The 24,409-nt window shown below is 28.2% G+C and overlaps 1 protein-coding gene across 1 annotated transcript; it reads left to right on the forward strand.

Moving 5' to 3' along the window:
* The first annotated feature begins 1,590 nt into the window (after nucleotides 1-1,590).
* LOC122508818 lies at nucleotides 1,591-23,245 on the forward strand. The gene is made up of 12 exons (XM_043622381.1): nucleotides 1,591-1,741; nucleotides 6,569-9,888; nucleotides 17,245-17,394; nucleotides 17,567-17,776; nucleotides 17,870-18,130; nucleotides 18,309-18,425; nucleotides 20,991-21,104; nucleotides 21,235-21,378; nucleotides 21,521-21,723; nucleotides 21,858-22,009; nucleotides 22,177-22,249; nucleotides 22,397-23,245. Exons 2-12 carry the CDS (start codon nucleotides 6,997-6,999, stop codon nucleotides 22,413-22,415), a joined length of 4,335 nt encoding a protein of 1,444 aa, XP_043478316.1. The 5' UTR covers nucleotides 1,591-1,741; nucleotides 6,569-6,996; the 3' UTR covers nucleotides 22,416-23,245.
* Nucleotides 23,246-24,409: the final 1,164 nt, after the last annotated feature.

The raw sequence follows: 24,409 nt of genomic DNA on the forward strand, positions 1-24,409 counted from the left end.
AAACAAAACTTGAATAAACAGTTTTTATAAAATTTTTAATTTTATTGAAATATATGATGAAATATAGTTAATTATTTAAAAACTGTAAATGCCAATTAAAAAAACTTTTTTTATTCAACGCTTCAAATACTGATCAGTTCTGATTTTATTGGACATTTGTGAGTAAGAATCGCTTTATCCCGATTAATTTATCGCAATTTGAAAATTACAAAATAGAGTATCTCCAACCACTACGTGGACCATCGGACCAACTATGGGCCATAACTTTTCCAACCGAAAATTTTAATTATTTTAAATTATTTTCTCCAAAGTTTCGACAATCGTCAGGCCAATTATGGCCTAGAGTTTAACCAACAAAAAATGTTAAGTTTAAACAACTTGTAACTGCCTGGTCAAACTTTGGCAACCAAAATTTTGCATGCCAAAGTTAGATTAACCTTCTTCCTCTAGCGGCCAACCTAACTTCGCATCTGACTGTGAGAAAACAGTAGAGATAATTTCCCCAATTAAATTTTTTAATTTCTTTTCCCACTTCTGCTTTATTATATAACAATGATCTAATCTTGAAAAAAGTATTTTAAAGAGAACTTTTAAAATTTCAGTTCATGATTCTGCGTATTGTTGAATTTGTTCAAAAAGTGCATATCTCCCTCCAATGCAATTCAAGAATTCGATCAGTTGCAAAAGTATTAAAACCCACCGATTCACCCTAGTGGCGCTCAAATCATTCACAAAACAATTTTAACAGGGGTGGGTCTTCCTGAAACAAAAAGATTATGCTTCAAAAAACGACCTTTATAAATTTTGAAATAATGGAAAATAATGACAACTCACAATAATTATGCATCAGAGAATTAAGAAACATATCTTTGACTATAGGTTGTATTATTCGCAGGAGTTATGTCAATCTTTGGTAAGCCTGCGCCAGAACCACTGACCGAATGTTTGTGAAGTTCAGTGTGGAACAAGGGTGGTAGTGGCGGTAGTGGTGGAAAATAGAGAACGAATGGTATACTATTCAAGAGTCGTGCGTTCACCCCGCGTCGCGACGACAGGGCGTCGTTCGTACACAAACTAAAAATCAAATAAGAAATCGGTCTTGATTTCTAAATACTCGAAATTCATCAAGACTCTCCAGTTCCTCATTGTAAAATTTACATTGTCATTTTCAGTGTACCAAAGAGAAACTGTTTTTTCTAACTTTCGAAATTTATACAAAACATGTCTTTTTAAATAACCTTTTCGCTTTTTTATTACTGACGTTTATCATAATTGTGGGGAAAAGTCTTAATTTTCGCAATACAATAACTTTAAGAAATATATTTTTTTTAAATTCCTGATAAATACTTAGCGACAGTAAAAAGTTTTTCACCCCAAAAAATGCTTGTCACATTAATTAACATTTAAACCCCAAAAAAAGTGAAATATTTATTTAATTAATACCGAAAGTGTTTTCAGCCTGTTACTTCGCCCAAGAAATATTGCATATCGAGATTTCTTTTCATTTATACATAAACAATCACGATTTTGTGTAAAATTGTTTTAAATTAATGTTGATTAGTAATAAAATAAATTGAAGTCATTTAGCGTAACGTGTCATTATCGGTGTGTTAATTAATAGTTGTCAATGAATTAACATATGTGCGGGTATGATTCGAATAATTGACAGAAGATTATTCAAGAAATATATGTATTCAGTTGGAGATCAAGAAATTACTGAAAAGCAAAACAGACATAACAAGTACGTTCATAATTAAAATACTCTTGTATAAACCTTATAGATATATTAGGGAGAAAAAAATATTTGCTGTAGATGAGGACTTTTAACTACTACAGCGAATTTGGTTAGTTGAAATAGAAAGATAACAAATTAGCTGTGATATGCAAAAATGTTTGTTATGGCAGTGAATTCAAATTCACATTTTTACTCATTTTGGTTGTCACAGCCAAATAGTTCGCTGTCTTTGCAAACATCTGTGATAGCTAATTTCGTGAAATTTGACAGCAAACACCATTTAAAGGTGACAGTATCTTATTTGTTTCGTGTAATTTATCTTACAAAAATATAAGTTCAGCTTATGTTTGAAATTAAAAAACATACTTAATTATCTTTCTTTTTTAAATTAAATTTTAATTGTTCTTTATCATCATTATTACTTGTAATAGCATCAAAACATACAATCTTTAAAATCTAGAACTGATAATTAAATATCAAATTATTCTTTCACGTTATCCCGTATATTAATTTTAGTTTATCTTTAGTTTTAATTTCATTTTTTCAAAAATGCATTCAACAATTGTTTTCATTTAGAATATTGCAGTTTATAAATTTAAAATGACATAGTATAATGTTTTACTATTTCAAGTAATAAATATTTTACTATGAAATTAGTAGTTTTCTTCTAAAAATATTATTATTTTTTAGTATTTTTTTAAATAAATAATTAACATTAAAAATAATAGAGATCAAAACGTTTAATAATAATAATTTTACTTTAAAATTATGATATACATATACGTATACTATCCTAGACTCTAAAACCACAACTTCAGCACATACAAATTAATAGCAGAACGGGATGCAGTGCAATTACCTACACTAAGAAAAATAAATAACCGATTAGTTGTCTATTAATAAATATTTATTTGAAACAAATAATTTTTATTTGAATAAAGTAAATTGTAATTGAATCAAGACTTTTAATATTTAAAGCAAATGTTATTTAATTTTATTAAATTTATAAATTAATTTATATTAAATTACTAATATTATAAATTATTAATTTATATTAAAATTTAAATTGCACGGTTAAATACTATTTTAAGAAATTCTACGCAATATATTTTTAAATTTAAAAAATAACAAACATTCTTTAATTCAATAATTTTTAATTCCACGCATAGTTAAATTGGACGCCATAGAAAACTATACTCTCAAAACAACTAGATTTTACAAAAAAGTCTACACGTTAGAATAAAATAAGAATAAATTTTCAATCTAATTTGTTTAATTCTACATGACTAAAATATAAACCAGAAAATTGTACACAAGATCATATGTTCTTGATCCAAAAACATATGGAATTCGATGAAGAAATTAATCAACATGTAAGAAATGTAAAAAATATTATTTATTTCTCAATAAAAGTAAATATTTACTTAAATTAGTCCCCCCTTACCCCCCATCCCATCACTTCTAATCCGTTTTTATTATTTAACTAATTAACATTTATAATTTTTATTATTTATTTAAATAATTATTATTTTACATATATATTTACATTTCATTAATACCTAACACAAATACAACAAACATACCTAGAAAGAAAATTTTCCACGGTCGGAGGAATTGAACCCGGGTTGCACGCACCAGAGGCTGTCACTCTACCACTATATGCATGGGAAAAATTTCAATTTTCGAAAAATAAAATTCACGAGGGTTTCAAAAAAGTTAACAATAAGCTACTAGTATTTATAGAGGGCTCTCTGCCAAGTAATTTGATCTATGTATAACTTTAAATTTTGACCACCCCAACCCTCTACAGCACTACACTAAAGTTACCCCTTTTTTGGATATGTATATTATTTAACGTGTTTTTGCGGTATAATATCGACTTTTTAACGATTTTAAATGAAAACTGTTTAAATAATTCAAATTTGTTTAAATAATTTGTTTAAACAAATAACTATTTTTTTGCACTTTGAGCAATAATTATGAAGTCCAAGCTAAATTAAGTTTTGTCTAAAATGTTTTTTAATGTTTTATAAATGATTAATTGTCATTTAATTTCCAATTCTCGTAAAATTTCCCCAAATAATTTTTCTTAATACGTTTAACTGCATAAAGCACTTAAAAATGTTTTTCAATTATTTAAGAATTTATATAAATAATTTCCTTTGTTTAAACAATTAATTTAAAAAAATAATTTCATTTTCGACTATCAAAAAAAATATAAGACAATTTTTTTATTGGAAATTTGATTTAATAAAAAATATAACTGCAAGGCAAAATTAAAAAAATATTTTTTTTAAATTAAATGTTTAAACTAATTGGAATTATTTAAACAATTGTCATTTAATAATAAAGTAATTCAGAATACTTTGCATACTAAGTAAACATAAGATCTGGCAAAAAAACGTTAAAAATCGATATTATACCGCAAAAACACGTTAAATGATAAATATCCAAAAAAGGGTTAATTTTAGGGTAGTGCTATAGAGGGTTGGGGTGGTCAAAATTTAAAGTTATATAGGTCAAATTATTGTCAGAGATCCCTCCATAAATTCTAGTAGCTTATTGTTAACTTTTTTGAAACCCTCGCAAATGATCTTGATTTTCAAAAATTGAAATTTTTCCCATGTATTTTACCTAGGAAAATTAAAGTGCTAGGTGGCACCTGTTAATATCAATACTTTTTAAAATAATAAGAATACGTATTTATTTATTTTTTTTGGCATTGGAACAAAATACGAGGGTTTCTTGCTTTTTTCTACGAAAAATGTTTATACAATGCATTTTTGGGCCACCCTTGTTCAATGCTAATTATTACTTGGCACAAGAAAATTAATTTTTTCTCTCATCAAATAAACATAGGATTGATTCAAGTAAATTATGACAACTAAATGCATTTATTTGATTCAATTATTCCACGTCAAAAAATTCAGTGGAAGTATTCCTTGGAAATTCCATAAAAATTCTGCAAATTTAAATTTTAATATTATTTTAACATTTCTATGACAATTAAAGTCTAATAATAAGCTTTGTTGCAATATATTTGCAAAATTCGTATTTTAAAGTAAACTCGCATTATAGAAGGTTGATACAAGTTGTTAATTATTAATCATTAATTATATTTATTTAAATAAAAACATTAATTTAGTACATCACATTACCAATTCATATAGCCACAATTATTATGGTATTATATATATATATATATATATATATATATATAGTATTGTACAAATAATATATAATTAAAATTAATATCCTATTTAGTCATAAATATATAAATAATATTTATTTTTTGTCAGTTTATAATCGTAATGGTTATGATAATTGTATTATCATAATGGTTGTGAACTGATAAAGAAAACAATTCTGACGCACTAAATAAATGCTTTTAATTAAATAAATATAATTAATGATTAATAATAATTAACTTGAATTTTGATTTAATTATTTTTGACATCCAAACCTCAAAAATATTTTTTGTTTTATTATTAATCAGCAAAGAATAAAAAATAATATTAAAATTAAAAATTTGCAGAAATTCCATTGAATCTCCATGAAAATTTCATGGAATTTCCAGGGAGTACTTCCATGGAATTTTTTTTTTTATATAAATATATTCAATATATTTGAAGGTATAGAATTAAAAATTAAATAAAATAAAGAATAAAACACTTTCTTGCGCAAAAATATAATACGTAATACAATTTTCTGGTGTAGAATTTAAGCTATGTAGAATTAAATATTTTTTTCTTGTTGAATAAATTTGTTTATATTAGTAAAACTAATAGAGTTTATTAAATGCATATTATGTAGAGTTAACTTGCATAGAGTTAATAATTGTGTAGAATATTTTTTGTATGGTTTATTTGCGTAGAATCGACACCAGAAAAAAATTTCATTAAAATCTTTTAATTCTACGTGATTAAAGAGATTCGATCTAGTAGCCGCTGATGAACTATCAACCTTAAATTACTTCTTTTCAATATTTAATAAAATAATTTCCTCGCAATATTATTGCAAAAATGAAGAAGGGTCCCACTCAGTAGGCCTTCCTCTATTATTCCTCCAAATATGAACCCGAAATATTTTCTCCTCTGAAGATGAAAAGAAATCTTCAAAACCCCTTTTTCTGAATGTTTAAACGATTTTTTCAATAATTATTTATAAAAATTATGCAAAATTCCAAGAAGAGAAGAAAATTTACCCAAAATATTCTTTTCTTTTTAAATAAAAAGGAATACTATTTCCTCCTGAATGATCTACATCTTTGCATACTAATATGTCAATTTTAAGCAGAAAGTATTAAAATAATATATACAGTTTTCCACCCTTGCATACATACCTAACAATTTAACCAAAAAGATTCTTTTAAAACTTGTCATATTTATCTTTATATTTTTCTTATGAGTAACGCAACGTTTCAAGACTAATCAATTTGAAAAATCGAGAGGTTCCAATTGGACTTGAAACGTGGCTTATAAATAATAGAGATACATGTCTGAAGTTTCGAAACAGTTTTCCTGGCTAGAATTGGTATACATACGTACCTATCACGAAACAAATAAACAAAGAAGAAAAACAGTATAAACTTTAAAAAAATTGACAGCAACTTAAAATTGAAAACAAATTTAATTTTTGAAACTTTTATTTAAAATTTTAATTATTTAATTTTTAAATTTGTACATTTTTAAATATATTTATTTAAATTCAAAATAGAATTAGAGAAGGAATTTTGAATACAAAAACTAAACGAATTGCGTTCTCATCGCATAAGAAAATTTTACAAAAGGTATTAAATGGATTTTTAATATTTTCTGCTTTTTTCTGTTTCAGATTATTCGTCTTGGATGTATCCTAAATAATTCATTAAAGTCACTGGTTTTAAATTTTGACCTTGACCTCTGCGTTTAATATATTAAGAAAGTATATAAATATTTCAAATTATTATTTAGTATGAAAGTTTTTGTAAACGTCAATTAAAAAAAATAAACATAAAAAGTTAAGGATTTCTTAACGTTCTACATTATATTGAAGAAGCATGACTGAGGAAGTAGTGATGAGCTTCAAAAGTATTGTAAATCAAATTAAGATTTAAATATCATAATAATTATTATACAACAAAGTTTTAATCTAATTTTATATTTACAATATAAATTGTAAATATACAAACAAGACTGGGCTTAAAGGCTTTTTATTTATTGTTTTAAAAAATAATATATATAAAAATATCGTTAAATCAAATTGATAATCAAATAAAAATAATGGCCAACACACAAGAAAAGTCAAATTCTGGCAAAGGATTATTACGTAATAATGAAAGTACATCTGATATAGAGCAACCGGATTTTTCAAATGGATTTGAAAATCGAATTGTAGATTTCGATTACCGTTCCCAAGAAAGAAATATAAATGTCTGTTCACACTTTATTCCATCGCAGGATAACAAATATGCAACGTTGACTGATTCATTGAAAAGTGTGATTCATAAAAATAGTCCAAAACTGTCGGTAGTTAATCAAACGGAAGAGGCACATTCTTCTGTTGAAAAATTATCTAAACAATTTGTTGATCATTTACAATGTTCCCTACAAGAAAGTACTCAAAATGTACCACTATTGCAAACACAATCACAACCACAGCAACTACATTTCATTCCCGAAAGTAAAGAAGAATTTAGCAATTTTTCAAATATTCGTAGTCAATTTGAAATTAGATCACAAATGTATCCACCTCAGCAAAAACAAAATTTCGAAAAGGCTTGTTACGTAACAGCTGAGAAGGTCAGTATGAACAATATTTATCGGAATGATAATCCTGTTTCTACTGTTGCTGCAAGTCATTATGTGACAAATCAGCCATCATCAAAATTATCCCCACAATCAACAAGTCCAAAACCACGTTATTATTCTGGTGTATTTGCTCCTCCGTTAGATCAAAGATTTGTGACCACTGGAAGGCAGCCACAATATCCATATAATTCCTGTCCCGATACTGTAGTCAGTGCTTATATTAAAGAACAGACAATAATTAGTCCTTACAACCCACATGTAGAAATTTACTCAACTCAAAACCCAGCAAAGCATCAACGTTTCATTCAAGATTTAACTCAATACCAAATGCAACATGCCGCTCAATCAGGTTCTCAAAATATTCACCAGTCCGTAGCGGTCACGAAAACAACAGACAAAACTTCTCGTAGAGGACCAAAACCTTTGGTGCCGCCTAGAGGAAACTCGAAAATAACTTACGATGCTGGAACTAAATCACAAATTACTAATAACACACCACAACATACAGCTGTCCAAACAGCCTACCAAGGACCAAGCACTTTTCCAGAAAAGACTAATGCATTAACGTCTTCTGCATCTCAATCAACAATCGATGGGGACAATAAATTCGTCACGTCATTAACACAAAAACCAAGAACGAGACAGGACGGATTGCCAGATGACATAAGAATTAATCTTCCAAGAGAAAATACAGAACCAATTATTTCAAATCCAATTTATGTATCTAAACTAGAAAATCGAAAATCTATCGACGTTCCTACAAGTATTCAAAAAAATAACTTTACCACTGACACAAATTCAGAACTAATCAAATTTGATCGAAAGACATCATCCGTTATTGACATCAAAAATGATCTAAATCCGATATTTTCATCAGAAGTGAAAAACAATGAAAATATAAATTTTCCTCCTCTTGATCGCAAGGAAAACATAAGAAGTGACTATTTGGATGAATATAAAATATCAATGACACTTGATGGAAACAGATTAGAAGACATAAGAAAATCGCCAATGCTTTTTGTACCCATTCGTGACACATTATTGGAACGAGGAAATCAAAAAAGTCCCTCTTTTCAGGATCAACAATTTGAAAAAACAAGACAGGAGTTAAGCGCCTGGGCCGAGCAACGTCAACGTCAGGAAATAGAGAGAGGAATACAGCAGAATCAATTTTTTATCACGAGTTCACGATCGAGAAATCAGGTGGAGGAAAGGATTGATGAAAAATTAGCGAATCAATTTAATAATCGTAAAGATATGAGAATATTACCACCAAACATACACCCAGTACCTGATATTAGTCAAAATGTTCTACTCGAGCAACGTCGACATTTACGACACGTCAGTGCCGATCTCACCAAGCACATTGAATTTACTAATAAGGAATTTAACGATCATTCAATAAGTGGATCAGTTTCAAATTTAGTGCCTACTACTAATGTTGTTTGGGTTCAAAAAGTAAACCCTACATTATATAATCAATATCCTGCTCATAGTGAGACAAAAATCGATACCAAGTCTGCATTAACTGTTCTCACTGATTTTGGTGATGCGACAGAAAAACCTTTTCATCAAGTAGATCACATTATTCACAGTCATCGAAAGAGTCACGTGCTTTCCTCAAATTTATCAGTATATGGCAAAAATCAGACAGACAAACAAGGTTTAGAGACAGAGACGGATTGTTTGCATCAAACAGAACAGAAGCAATTTCAAAATCAACATCAAAGTTTAGACTATCTTTCTAATAAATTAAAACAATGCGAAATTCAGCAAAGCGATCTTCACGCAAAACTTCAGTGTTTACAAAATCAGAATCAATTTTTAGATAAGGTTGCACAATTTCAAAATCGTCAAGGCGACGTACAATTGCACAGTCAGTATTATTTGATAAAGAACAAAATTCCAGAGAATTATCCAACGCACTTGATTGCTACGAAAATTGAAGGAACATCAAATGAAATGGATGAAGAATCGTCTACATTTTTATATCAACAGCAAAAAAGTTTAATGAATCAAAATCTTCTAACATCATCATATTCATTGACATCTTCTTCACAACCATCAAATCCTTACGATAGATTATCGCCAAGATTACAACAGAGGGAAACTGATGACACCTTCGCATCTGACATTCCTAATATTCTTTATCCAAGTCAATCACAAATTGATGTCAATTATTCATCACGCCGCTCGTTCAATCAACTTAATCGACTGCAGGATCCTTCTAATAAGCCTACAAATTTTCAATACTCGTCAGTGATGATGCCACCAAGCAATATTCATATTACTGGAACGTTAAAGAAAATACCGCCTGAGAAACCACCCAGGACATCTCTCATTATGCAGAGTTCAGAAATAGAGGTAAATATTTACAATAAATATGAACAGCTCGCGGTTATTCAAAAACTAATAAAAGTTTGATAACAATTGAAAAAGATGAGACAAAATTAGCTTCTTGGCTTATTTATCATATTTTAGCATATTTTTTAGAGAACTTTTTTCAAATTTTTATTTAACCCTTTCGTGTCTCCGGGAAATATATATATGTCCCACTTAGAAAAATTTTTGTTATTCTTATAAAAGTCAAACAATTAATTTGCAGTAAATTTCCTTCTATTCCGAATAGCCACTGCTACAATTAAAAAAATAATAAATTATGTAGTACGATCATAATTACTATAAACAATAAGTTAAATATTTATAAGAAAATAGCGAAATCTAATTTTTCAAAATTTCCTCAAATTCACTTAAAACTTCTTGCTCAGGAGTTTTCGGGGTGACTGATTACGAATCTAAAGTTAGATTTTCAAAATTCAAAATGGTGGACACTTTTTCAAATCTGCTCAAATTTGCTTAAAACTTGTTATTCGGGAGTTTTCAGGTGTCGAAATTTTGAATTTTTTAAATCTGACTTCAGATTAGTAATCAGCGATCCCGAAAACCCCCGAGTAACAAGTTTTATGTAAATTTGAGCAATTTTGAAAATAAACGTCCGCCATATTGAATCCGCCATTTTGAATTTTCTACATTTTGACAATCTGACTTCAGATTCGTAATCAGCGACCCCAAAAATCCCTGAGTAACAATAAGTTTCAACAAAATCTAATCGCTGGGTTTCTCGGGGGCACGAAAGGGTGAAAAATGTTTGTGCAATTTGTTTAAAACAATAAAATGTCATTTTTTATAGTGTTTATGTTTTAAATCTTTAAAATAATTCATATTTTTTTATGTGAGTGTATTTTAGAGTTGTAATATTTTTTTTTATAATTTATGTACTTTACATCTTTGTGATACATTTATCCCTATCATAAAATGAACACAAAAATCTATAGTCCAATAAAATTAGCATTTTAAGACTTTTTATCTCAGGACCGCAATTTTTCTTTGCTTAAGCCCTTCACTTTAGGGTCAAAATAAAGTGTCTAAATTTGGTACTTCGAACTCTATCGGGAAAGCAAAAAATTTTTACAAAATAGGTGCAAAAAATCAGTTTTTTGAAAATTGACGCTTTCTATTACATTTTAGAGTAAAAATAGTTATTATAAAAAAGAAAGTGTATAAAATTCTCAGTAATTTAAAAAAAAGTGAACCCTGTAGCTCAAAAATTGACCGAGATATGCTCTCTGCAAGAAACCCGTTTTTTTTCGTGATTTTAGCAAAAATTCGCTATTTTCAGTTTTTTCAGTACTACTTCTAAAATAATGATTTTTAAAAAATATGACCATCAGAGGACTTAAAGCTCACTAAATTCCTGACAATTTGCGACAAAGAACCATAAAATAGCTTTAATAGTTTTAGAGATACAGTCTCTCAAAGTTGACCCTTTTTGAGGTTAAATTGCAAAGATTAAAAATTAATTGAAAATAGTTAAAAAAATTTTTCTAATCTTATTTAGAGAATTTTAGAGAAATTACAAATGATTGCAGAAATTCAATTATTTTCAAATGTAATAAAGTTCTTCGCAGAAATTCAATTATGTAGTTTAAAATTTTTTTTAAATTCTCGTCAAAATTCCAATTAGTGTTAGAAATAATTAAATTCTTGGCAAAATTTCAATTATTTTCAAAAATATTCCTCAATTCAATGACTTTCAATATCTACTATTTTAATAAGATTTTCCAAAAGAATTAATTAATTTTGATAAAATTTATGAGAATTTAATTTTAAGAAACATACAATTATTCAATAAATTATTTTCTTTTGTATTTAAATAATATTGAATTCTAGTAGAATTTTCTAATAAAAATTGATTTAAAAATGGATTTCAGTTAAAATTTTAGATAATAATTGAATATTAAAATTAAAGCGTGAATTTTTAGAAATAATTGAATTTTGAAAAAAAGGTTTCAAATTAAAATCTTTAAAAATCTATCTTTTTCATATTTTTAACTAAGAATTCTGTGGAATTAATTTTTTGAGAAAGTTTAATTGTAGATTTTTTTTTAAATTATTTGAAGTTTTTATTTTCTAATATATATTTAATTGAAGATCTTCCAAGTAATCAAAATTTCATAAAATTAAATTGTAAACAAATGAATTTAAAAATTCTCAAAGAACTTTTTTAAAAATTATTTAAAATAATGCATTTATAGAAGAATTTCAGTTAAAAACACGAAAAAAAAAATTAATTTTGAAAAAAAAGTTACAAATTATTGCAAAAAATCAATTATTTTCAGGAGTAATAATATTCTTTGCAAAAATTAAATATTGTTCAAAAATAATAAAATTCTTCTTAGGAATTAAATTATTTTGACAAATAATAAAACTCATCGAAGAATTTCAACTATTTTTAACACAATCTTAATCGAATTTCTCGAAAAATGTAATTATTCTTAAAAATTTTATTAAAATTCGTCCAAAGAATTCAATTAATTAAAAATTAGTTAATAAAATTTTTTATGGGAATTGAATTTTAAGAAACATTCAATTGTTCAATAAATTAATTATTTTTGTATTTAAATAATTGAATTCTGGTAGAACTTTCTAATAAAAATTGACTTGATTCTTCACAAGATTTAGTTAATAAAATTGAAATTTTAATAAAATTTTCCGATATAATTCAATGATTATTTTTAATATAATTCAATTATTTAATTATTTAATTCAATTATTTAAAAAAATTTGAATAAAATTCTTCGCAAGAAATCAATTATTACTTTCGTAAATATTAAAATTTTTCTTGAGAATTCTATTATTTAAAAAAATTTTGATAAAATTCTTCTCAAGAATTCAGTTCTTTAAAAATTTTTTTTATAAAATTCTAAGCAAGAATTCAATTATTTTCATATAAATAACAAAACTTATCACAAGGATTTCAATTATTTTTTATACAATTTTAAATAAAATGATAGAAAATTGCATTTATTCTTAAAATTTTTTTCAAAATTCGCAGAAATAATTCAATTATTTAAAAAAGTTTTGATAAAATTCTTCATAAAAATTCATTGTTAAGAAATATTCAATTATTGAATAAATTATTTATTTTTGTATTTAAATAATTGAAATTTCGTAAAATTGAATATTGTAAGATAAAGATTTGAAAATTATCAAAGAACTTTTCCGAAAATTATTAAAAATAATTGATTTAAAGAAGAATTTTAGATAAAAATTCTTGAAAATAATAATTGAATTGATAATGATTTTATTACTCGGTCATCTTTAATTATTATAGGTAAAACATGAAGGAGCGATCACTCCGAGTCGAAGACTCGGAGTTATCGATATCTTCATGTTTTATATAATTATGGAAAATTTAATTTATAGTTTTAAGTAAAATATTTTCTTATTTGACTTTAACTGGTTATATTTTTGTCACTAATTGGTCCGTAAATGGTTCGTAATTTTTCATTTTTTTGTCCTTAAAGTCCGTATTTTTAAATACTTTCTAGGATAAATAAATTAAAATTTTTAATAAAAATTGAATTATAACTTACTTTTAAAAAAGTAATTAAATATTGCCAAAAGAAGAAATATCGATTTTATCTATCCCATAATGTAGAAAACCCATGAAAATCAAATATAGAAAGTTTGTGAAAATATTAGCATGCAAGAAATACTATTTTTTACTGGGAAATATGAAATGTGTATATTAAAGGGAGAAATTAAAAAATTACAAATCCAAATTCATAATTCCATAAAGAAATAAATACCCTATAAACCTGTTCGAAAGTATTATTTATTGTTATATATACATGTATATATATATTCAGAGCTGTCCATAAGCGCAGGTCCAAAACGCAAGCGCATTTAGCTTACGGGTTCGCGTTATCGTTGCCTTCTGGTGCTAGCTGAAAGGAGGGTGACACCCCTTTGCGTTGTACTGCACTCAAGAGTCTCACTACCATTTTATCGTAAATTAGAAGACTGTGAAAACAATTAAGATTCTTTTTTATTCTGACTGGAAATATCTTCATATTATATTATTTTTCATTAAATCAATACACCGGAATTCGTTTAAATTACATTCTTCTTATAATGATTCCTTTTTAAAATAGAAATTTATTTTATTATTTAGTGTATCATATATAAACCGTCCTTTTATTTTTGTTCATTCATTCAAGTTAAAAGATTTTGTATATTTAATTTAGTCACATCCAGTTTCTTTAAATTAAAGTAAGCATTAATTTAAATTACTAATTTGAGATCAAAAAGCAAAAGTGAAAAGTGATAAGATTTCAAAGACAAGAGTAATTCACAGTACTTTCAAGCTGTTCAATGAATTTGGAAATACAGTGACTTAAAACAAGACGCAAATGAATTTTTTGTTTATTAATAACAGAATGAAATAAATGAAATTTTTCGTTGTAATGTGAGAGCAAAAGTGATTTTAAAAAGTGAATTAAATTGGAAATATCAAAAACAGGATAGTCAATTACATCAACCAGGTGAAAAATTTTCTTTAATTTAGAAAAAAGGGAAAGTAAACTCTATGAAATTCAAGTATAAATTTTATTATTATATTAAATTTGAAAAATTATCGAAAGCAGTTAATAAATTAATTATTATAAAATGAGAATATTGTATAATTACATAAAATGAATCTTACTTTTTTAAAATAAAGTTTTAATAAACTATTAGCTTTCCATTCATTATTTATTTACATATAAAGAAATTACTTATAAATTTTAATATTCAAGTATTTATTTAAAAGATAAAACTTTACGTGCATTATTGCTTTTAAATAAAAAATTACGAACAATAATATCTCTTGAATGAAATCTGAATTTGTAAGGACACTTAACGATACTAAATAAAAGTTTTTTCAAGTCTTGTGTTTTTTAAACTTTTTTTCCGAATACGATTTTTTGTTTATATCACAAATATAAGAAATATTTATTTTATATTATAATAGTTGGAATTACAAAATTTAAAAAGTCTGAAAAAAATTAATTTAATTCACTAATTATTACAATATTACATCGAGGACCACTACTGGCACAGTAACTCGCCTGCATTATTGTAAACGATTTGCTTGCGCTAATAGTGAACCACTACTGGTATTTACATTATTACATCAGTATTACAGCAAGTATCATTCTTTCAGTGTTGAAAAATCATAATTGATCTGATTTTTAACCCTTTCCTTTCCCATCAGTGAAATAAAATTACAGGCATCACAGTTGGTCCCCTTTTCCCTTTTTGTCCCCTTATTTCAATTTTATCACATTTTTCCCCTTTTTTTGCTGATTTGTCGCCTTTTTCACCTTTTTCTAATCAAAAATAAGCAAGTTTTTCCTTTTTTTAAATCTTTTTCAAAGTGTAATCATAAAATTTAGACTCAATTAATTTAGATTATATTAACACCAACATAATATAAATATTTTGTTTTATATTAATGATTGAAATAATCAGGGTTGCCACAAAAATTTAATTCTGTTTTTCTCTGATTTCCAGCCAAAATTTTGACTTTTTCTCTGACCCTAAAGAATATTCCGATTATTATTTTTCCATAGGAATTAAGATTTTCAAAACATTCAAATTTAAATCATTTTGAAATTCAATAACAGATCCCATTTTTTTGAGTATCTAATTATTTTTAGAGTGAATCAGAATATTCTTCTGGGTCAGGGAAAAAGTCAAAAATCAGGGAAAAAGAAAATTAAATTTTTGTGACAACTCTGATTAAATACCAGTACTGGTTAATTACACAGGACCACAAAATTTTTTTTAAAGAAAGTATTGACCGGACCATGTTTTTTATATGTTTTTTTGGTCGCTTAATTCGAATCCGAACTCAGTTTTGCGCCATCACGTCTAGTTTCTTCAAAATGGCGGATCCAATATGGCTGACGTATTTTTAAAAAAAATTATCAGATTTATTCGAAACTTGTTACTTAGGGGTTTTTGGGGTCGCTGAATACGAATTTCACCTTAGTTTTAAAAAATCCAAAATGGCGGATCCAATATGGCTAACGAATTATTTAAAAATTTCTCAGATTTTAAATTTTTGAAAACTAAGGTGAAATTCGTATTCAGCGACCCCGAAAACCCCTGAGTATAACGTTTCAGGTAAGTCCAACAATTTTTTTAAAAATTGGTCAGCCATATTGGATCCGCCATTTTGAATTTTTGAAAACTGAGTTGAAATTCGTATTTAGCAACCCCAAAAACCCCCGAGTAACAAGTTTCAGGCGAATTGGATGAATTTTAAAAAAATCGACGCCACATTGGATCGGCCATCTTTAATTTTGAATATTTACGAGTTTCTTTGATTGATTAACATTATATAATATTTTTTCAGTGTTTTAAAGTTGTTTTTTAATAGAATCTGCTGCTTATTTTTATTTAAATCTTATTTACAGTCAGTTTTTTTCGAATTTTATTAATTTGTGAAGAAACTTGACGTGATGGCGGAAAACTGAGTTCGGATTCGAATTAAGCGACCGAAAAAACATATAAAAAACATGGTCCGGTCAATACTTTCTTTAAAAAAATTTTGTGGTCCTGTGTTATTATTATTGTTCAAGACTTTGTTATATAATGCAGGATTAAAAGACATTTAAGAATAAAACATATTAGAAACAACAATATGTAATTATACGTTCTCATAACATCTTAATAAGTCAATATAACGTAATGACTATAGTTTAAAACAACCATTAAAATATTTGCATAAACTAAAAAATCATGTAATTTTATTTTGTGGTGATTAGATAAAGGCTAGATAGTGAGTATACTCTTGTCGTAAGTGATGACCGAAGGAAAGAGAGATTTGTACCGCGATTATAAATTCTTGTTGGATAAATGTGCGCGATGTACTATTATGCCAGTAAGTTGACTGCGGCCTCACTAAACGGTTCATCAATCGGAGGTGTAAATAGCGAAGAAAGTATAGGTGGAGATACATTATGCCGCTGTCACGAAATTCAAAATCTCTTTGGGCCGCAGTCATCTCAGCATCTACAGAAACCGTCCTATTTTCATCCTAGCTGTCCACAACAATTTTCAAGTTCTCCTAACATTAATACTCCCACTTCTGATACTATTACCTCTGAAATCATATTTGCAGCTTGTAATGAAAATACAAATCAATATCACTGGCATCAAGCTCGACACAAGGTGAGATTTTAATATCGAACTTGGCAATGCAGTAAATAATTATTACAACCATAAAGGTTGCTACACTTTTCATTTTATATATAATATCTGCCTCTCAAAATTCTTCGTTTATAATTGTGAATGTTGATGATAAAGTATGCATTCCTTTAAATGTTACAGTCGTCACAAAATCCTACCGAAAATACAGACGCGAAGGAGGCAACTGGTAATGGAGCAGAAATGTATTTAAATCCAAATCCAGGAATTATCACTGGTGGTAATTCTAATCTCCATGTTGTTCGAGAGACTGATGACATAGACAAGGAACATGTAAGATCATTGTCTATATGAATTGTAGTAATTAATACTATATTTCATTGATCATTCTCCATCACAGTTGAATTCTTGCTAGAACTGTCACTGAAAATGGCAATGAAAATTACTTTCTCTGAGAAACATAAGAAAGATTTTAATAAAATAATATAAATTCTTCTTTTAATAGGCGTTAGTGTACCGTGATGGTAATCTCGTATCAGGATCTTTGGAAGCCCTTATACAACATATGGTACCAACAGCAGAATATTATCCTGATCAAGCATATCTGTTCTCTTTTCTGTTAAGTGCTAGACTCTTCATTAAACCACATGAATTATTAGGAGAAGTTTGTGCTCTCTGTGAGAGTCAACAAAATTTAAGTGGAGAAAATGGAAAGGTAAGATAGGATATTTTTTTAAAATAATAAACTTACAAAGCTTTCTTAAAAACCTTTTCATATTTGACTTATCAACTTTGATATGTATTGCAGGAAAAATTATTACGTTTCGTACATCATATGGTACAATTACTTTCTGAGTGGACTGGAATATTTCCGTATGATTTTCGAGATGAAAGAATGATGAGTCATGTTAAATCTATTACACAAAAAATAGCTGCTGTTGACGCTGGTGTTAGACAAGAGGTTTCAAATTTTCTGCAAAATTTACTATTAAGACTCACAGCTCTTGAAAGATATGAAGAAGGGCTTGCGAGATTAGCTAAGGAAACTAGTACCGAACAACTCACACAGGTACTTTATATATAAAATATATTTTATTTATTCAATAACCTAACGTGATGTCACAGTTTGGACTACAAATTCGTGTTCAGCACAAAAAAAAGTACTAAACATTTATAAACAGAGTATTATAATATCTTAATTAATTTATTAATTAAAAATTTATAATGTGATTTACTTATGCTTTCAGATTGATTTACTTGAGTTGTGTCCATCTGCTACAATTTTGGCACAACAATTGACTCATGTAGAACTGGAAAGGCTTTCTTACATTGGTCCTGAAGAATTTGTTCAAGCCTTTGCCAAGGTACGTAAATGTTTTTTTTATTAATCGTCGACTTCATATTAACCTTAAAAGTACACACTTCAAAAACTTACGTTCGTTACACACATGGGCGATTTGTAATCTGCAATACTTTGAAACCTTATATCTTTGTCTCAAATTGATGAAATTCAGTCGATTTTTTTTAATCTATAGAAAATGTTCTGAGGAATATGAAAAATTCCGATGTGATAAAAGATAATCATTTCGTTAAAACAATTAATTAAAAAAATTAATAAAATTTTAATAACAAATAATTAGAGGAGAGTAGGGCAAACCGGTCATACTAATTTTTTTTTACTCTTGTGACTAAATGAACCAATCAATTTCATTTTTCATTCGGTTGTTTGAAAGATCATTTAATTGCGCAACATTTTCCAAGAGACACCTATACTTTATTTTTTATTGTTTAATTACCGTGTTAACTTTAAAAAATTTTGCAAACTGTCCGCTTTGCTCCATTCTGTGGGGTAAACCGGCCACTTAGGTTTTTTATCTATAATATTGAATTTATGTATTTGTTATGTCTCAGGAATGAAACTAAACATAATATTAATTTATATATTTAATTTGTCCGGCATCGGTGATTCATACCTGATTTATTCGCAGAGTCCCTTGAAATCAGAGTGATTTCAAGGGACAGGTTTTAAGAAAGAGTAACTGTTTAATTGAAGTTACATTATTAAAGTTTTTATTTGAATCCTTTACAATTAGAATGAGAGAGAAAGAGTAGATCCAAATGTCATGTGTTCAGGGATACTGAAACAAATACGAACTTTGTAGAATCAATCGAAAATTTAGATGGGAACTAATTTTAAAAGTATTAGCTACTTACTTTTTAATATTATTATTAGAGTCGTAGACCCAACAGGCGATACCTCCTTTAGTGTGAGGTCGAAGCAATGACGTTGTCTACTGGGAAACAGAATATGAAGTAGATTCCTTCGAATTATTATTTTCGGGCCAGCCAAAGTGGAAGGTCCGGAGTCCAGGTGTCGAATTATTGATTTGATGTTGAAGTCGAAATAATGCAGTCTTGGTACTTGAAGAGATTTTGGACTAACACGAAGAATACGCTTAGGGGTAGTACACGACTTGTTAACTTGGTCGCGGTTTCTTGAGTAACGAAGAACGCGGGTTTCTGCTTCGAGGGTGACTTCTTAACTTGGTGGCGATTTCTGGACTTATACGAAGAACGCGTGTTTCTCATTCAAGGGTGACTTCTGGACTGATGGATTCGGCGAAGGTGGTTCCTTATATAGTTTCCTTCCACAAGGGGAATTTTATGTTTTACCACCCATTTTTATTACCTCTGGGTTAAAGTGATAAAAATTGTATCACGTGTAAGTGGAGAACCAATAGGAAAAATGACAAAAGATAGAAATGACCATATTTGGCATTCGCTAATCAGAGAAAGACTTCTTCGGATCAATACATGCGTTGATTGGTCACTGTTTTAGACAGTTCAGTAACCTTATAGAAGGGTGACAATCGTGGATGACCATATATAGAAAAGTCTGTCCAAGATGATACACATTTGTATTGATGTGTTTGGGGTACAGGAAAAAGGGAGAATTCAGATTCTAACTTCACAAAATATTATTTAATAAATATCAAATACGTCGTGATGACGTGACATATTCTACAATAACAACAAATCTTATAACAAGGCATTTGTTACTGAGATAATAGCGGCTTGTCTTTGTCGGAAAAGTCAGCGTGTTAGTTGGTATCTCTTTCTTAAATTTCCAAAGTTGATTTGATTCTGGTTGCGGCTCACTGTATGTGATGAGAATAAGGCGTGGTGACGAATTTCCACGATTGTTAGCGGCCAGGGACGAATTTATTTTCAGGTGATTTTCCATCGTTAGAGGGACCAGGAAGGATTTATCAGATTTGAGTGACCTTAGGACAAGGACAGGAAAACCGGCGTCTCAGCTGATGAGTTCATTATCAGTAGCCATGTGATAATATTCATTCGTTTACCGGCGGTCATGTTATGAGCATTCTTCGGTTTTGGTATTCTTTGATTACGTGTAGATTGTGGTTTAAATAAAAGAGTTATTTAAATGCGAAATCTAGTGTAATTAATATGTGTTTCATTGGGGAGTAATTCGTGGTTCCTTAACTGCAGTTCTGTTCTGGCGGCTCGTGGGTGATGCGAATCATAATTTCTCTGTCTCATCGTCGGTTGTCTTGACGGGAAGTTCCACACTTTGAGGAAGTATTGTCTCGGTGTTGTTGTTTGTGTTATTTGTTATGTTCGAGACTTCGAGTTGTCGGTGCATAAAAGGAAAGCGAATCAACGAACGGTTTCGATGCTTGTATTAAATTATCATTTTAATTAAATTAACCGGTCGCAGTCTAAAGAATCATGTGAACAATCGACCGTAATAAACCTACGAAATTTTAGGACAATCCATCAAAACGTACAGAAAAATTAAGTTAATTGTCTGTTTCTTTACCATTATCAAATAAATCTTTAATTTAAATAAATAAAATTTAAACAATAATATTTCGTCCAAATATTATTCATGACTTTATTTGCAGGAATTACCCCATCTAGAAACATCTTTTAAGGAAATGAAAAAAACTCGAAACTTGGAATCTTATGCACAATGGTTCAATAGGTTGAGCTACTTTGTAGCCACAGAAGTATCAAAGGTAATATATTGTCAGACATTCATACTTTTCTCTTCTCATCAATTTTGTAGAGTCTAAAGTTTTGTAACATAATAAAATTTATGGCTTAGTTTTCTTCAAATGACTATTAAATAATAATTGTATTTTCCAGCACATTAAAAAGAAACAACGTGTTCGCGTGGTTGAATATTGGATTGAGACTGCTAGAGAGTGTTTTAACTTTGGTAACTTTAATTCGTTGATGGCGATAATAGCTGGGTTGAATATGTCACCAGTTACGCGACTTAAGAAAACGGTGAGGAATTTAAATTCAAATAAATTTCATTTTTCAATTAGTTCAGTAAAAAAATATCTCATAATATAGGTCATCTGGATTGTGCGTGATGCGTGAAATTTTATACATTTATGTGACAAATGCTTTTTTTATATGCTTTTAGTGGGCGAAAGTGCAGACGTCTAAATTTGCAATCTTGGAACACCAAATGGACCCTAGTAGCAATTTTAGTAGTTATCGCAGTACTCTAAAGGCAGCAATGTGGCGTAGCGCAGGCGCTACAGATGAACAACAAAGGATAATTATACCATTTTTCAGTCTATTGGTTAAAGATTTATACTTTTTAAACGAAGGCTGCAGCAACAAGTGAGTAATATTTGTAATTGAAAATTCAGAGAAATATAAGATATAAGATAGATTTCAAAAAGCATTTTACAATAGTATTTGTTTCACCTGACGGCGATTCTTGATTATTATGCAATTTTCTATTTTTGCTCTAGACTTCCTAATGGGCACATCAATTTTGAAAAATTTTGGCAATTAGCTAAACAAGTTACGGAATTTTTAACATGGAAACAGGTGGTGTGTCCTTTTGAAAAAGATTCTCGTGTCATAGCTTTTTTACAAGCCAGTCCCATTTTGACCGAGAATGGTAAGAAGCATCATTTTTCATCCATTAATATAAAAATATTGTTTGATTGATTGGGAAAACATTTTAAGAAGTACATATAAATATTTATATGTACTTCAAAAAATGTTCAATAAATGTGGAAAAAATTTGAAGATCAAAACTCAATAGGAAATCATTTTATTTTCCAGCATTGTCCTTAGCGTCGTTTGAATGTGAACCACCTGATACTAATCATGAAAAAGAACGTTACAAAACTTTAAAGTAAGCTATTTTAATATTTCAAGTAATATTAAAATTATCATAAGGTAAACAGTGCAAAATATTTATTTTAATCTCTTTCTTCATTTTAGTAAAGAATAAATCTTTTTTAATCAATAATTAGTGATGTAATAGATTTTGATTTTTCAGAGCTGAACAGAGTATGTAGAGAACATTATTAATAATGTTATTTACCAACCTAAAAAGTATGAAGAGTTATATATGGAAATAGTTATCCTTTTGAAGACAATTATTATTATTTGAAATGACCAAATAAAAACGGTCTTTAGAAAAATGTGAAGCACAATAGTGCTAATGATAACGCACCAAAGAAGACATTAATATAAGTATTAGTAAATCCTATTGTTTAATTTAAATAGATTCAATAATCATTGAATATGAACTATAAATTTTAATGATTTGACTTATTTTTTAATAATTAGAAAAAATGTGAAGTAAAGGAACCAGTTCCCGTATACAGATTATTTAAATAACAGACTTTTTCATATATTTATCTATTAAATTTTTATATTTCTTACATATTACAAATAACAAATTTAAATTCTACTAAATTACTAAATAAATAGGTATTACCTACATTACTCACTAAAAAAAAAACTGACACACGCTCAGTACCTGCTGGTTCTTTTACTTTAAATACCAGTAATCCGACTACAGATATTAATAAATATTTAATCAATTTTTTTACTTGAGATTGTAAATTCCCGTTTATTGAAGATGAATAAGTGCTTCATATTGTAATGTTAAATGGTATTTATATTATATTTAAGTTTTCGACATATGTTTTATGTACAAAACTGCCAACTATGCCTAGCAATAGAAGAGATTATTCCTCTAATAATAATTTAATCGACTAATTTTACTGATCTAGTCATTTTCCAAAGTTTATAATTATAATAATAGATTATTTATAATAAACCGAAAATTGTTTTTCGAACGATTTTTAAATGTGATTCTTTGTTTTGTAAATGTTTAATTTTAAATAATAAAATAACTTTTGAAAATATTTTATAGCCTTTTTGAATATGATCTACGTCCCAAAATTGTTTTGAAAGTTCAAATTAGTTAATATATTTGAGTGCCTCGGAGGGTACAAGTGTCACTACTCTCTGAAAGTTTCCAAAGGCATTGTTAGAGTCATAGAATGTTCAATTTCAGCAGCACAAGACCTATTAGATGCGATAAATGCCAACGATTTAGTCACGTAAAAGCTCAATGTAGATCTAAAGGTTTCAGATGCGAATTCTGTGGAGGACCACAATTCACTGACGATTGTGAGGGGAAATTAGAAAGGAGTCACTGCTGCAACTGCGGAAGTGAATCTTATGAATTGTATATTTAATAAAAACGAATTTGAAGCAGCTCTATTGGATGTAATTAGTTACGAAATTCTTTGTAAATTACCTAATTAAAAATTTAAATTTAAAAAATTAAATTAATTAAATTAACTAAATTTAATTAAAATTAAATTTTTAATTTCTTTGTAAATTATCTAATCCTCTTTTAGAGATTATCTTGGACTATATACTTGGAGATTATCCGAAATCTTGGAGAAACACCCTCCTAAGATTTATTCCCAAATCAGGGGGAAGATTTAGGCCGATATCCCTAACTTCCTGTACGGCCAAACTCTTTGAGAAGATCATACAGAGGAAGCTGGAGTATTTTCTGAAGTGGAAGAATGGATTCCGGACTATGGATGCAACGTCACTTTTAGTATGTAATATAGACTCTAAATCCTCAATAAACCTGATTTCCAAACCTATTATACACAATCCTAAAATTCCCTTATACACCAAGTTGATATGTGAATCGATGAACAAGTACAGAAGACAAGGCTTAGGAGAAGTTGAGTTTCTTTGGATACCAGCTCATATGGGTATCCCAGAGAACGAAAAGGCTGATAAACTTGCAAAAATTACTACAGAGTTTCCGGCTTCTATGAGAAACCAGTTAGTGTATGACGATGTCAAAATTCTTATCAGGGATGATCATAGAGACTGGAAAAACCTGTTATGGCCATATGGTCCGATTTCAAACAATATCTACTTTAGACATATTAATCTGAAGACTAAAAGACCGTGGTTTAGGAATAAAAAGGAAGGAAGATGGCTAACTACTTTAATCACAAGATTAAGATCG

Source organism: Leptopilina heterotoma, unplaced genomic scaffold, assembly GCF_015476425.1.
Source record: "Leptopilina heterotoma isolate Lh14 unplaced genomic scaffold, ASM1547642v1 Lhet_58, whole genome shotgun sequence".
Taxonomy (NCBI): Eukaryota; Metazoa; Arthropoda; class Insecta; order Hymenoptera; family Figitidae; genus Leptopilina; species Leptopilina heterotoma.

Coding starts and splice junctions, on each gene's coding strand:
- LOC122508818 (XM_043622381.1), top strand. CDS start 6,997: ATGGCCAACACACAAGAAAAGTCAAATTCTGGCAAAGGATTATTACGT. Junction 17,777..17,869: donor TAAGTGGAGAAAATGGAAAG/GTAAGATAGGAT, acceptor TATGTATTGCAG/GAAAAATTATTACGTTTCGT. Junction 18,131..18,308: donor GTACCGAACAACTCACACAG/GTACTTTATATA, acceptor TTATGCTTTCAG/ATTGATTTACTTGAGTTGTG.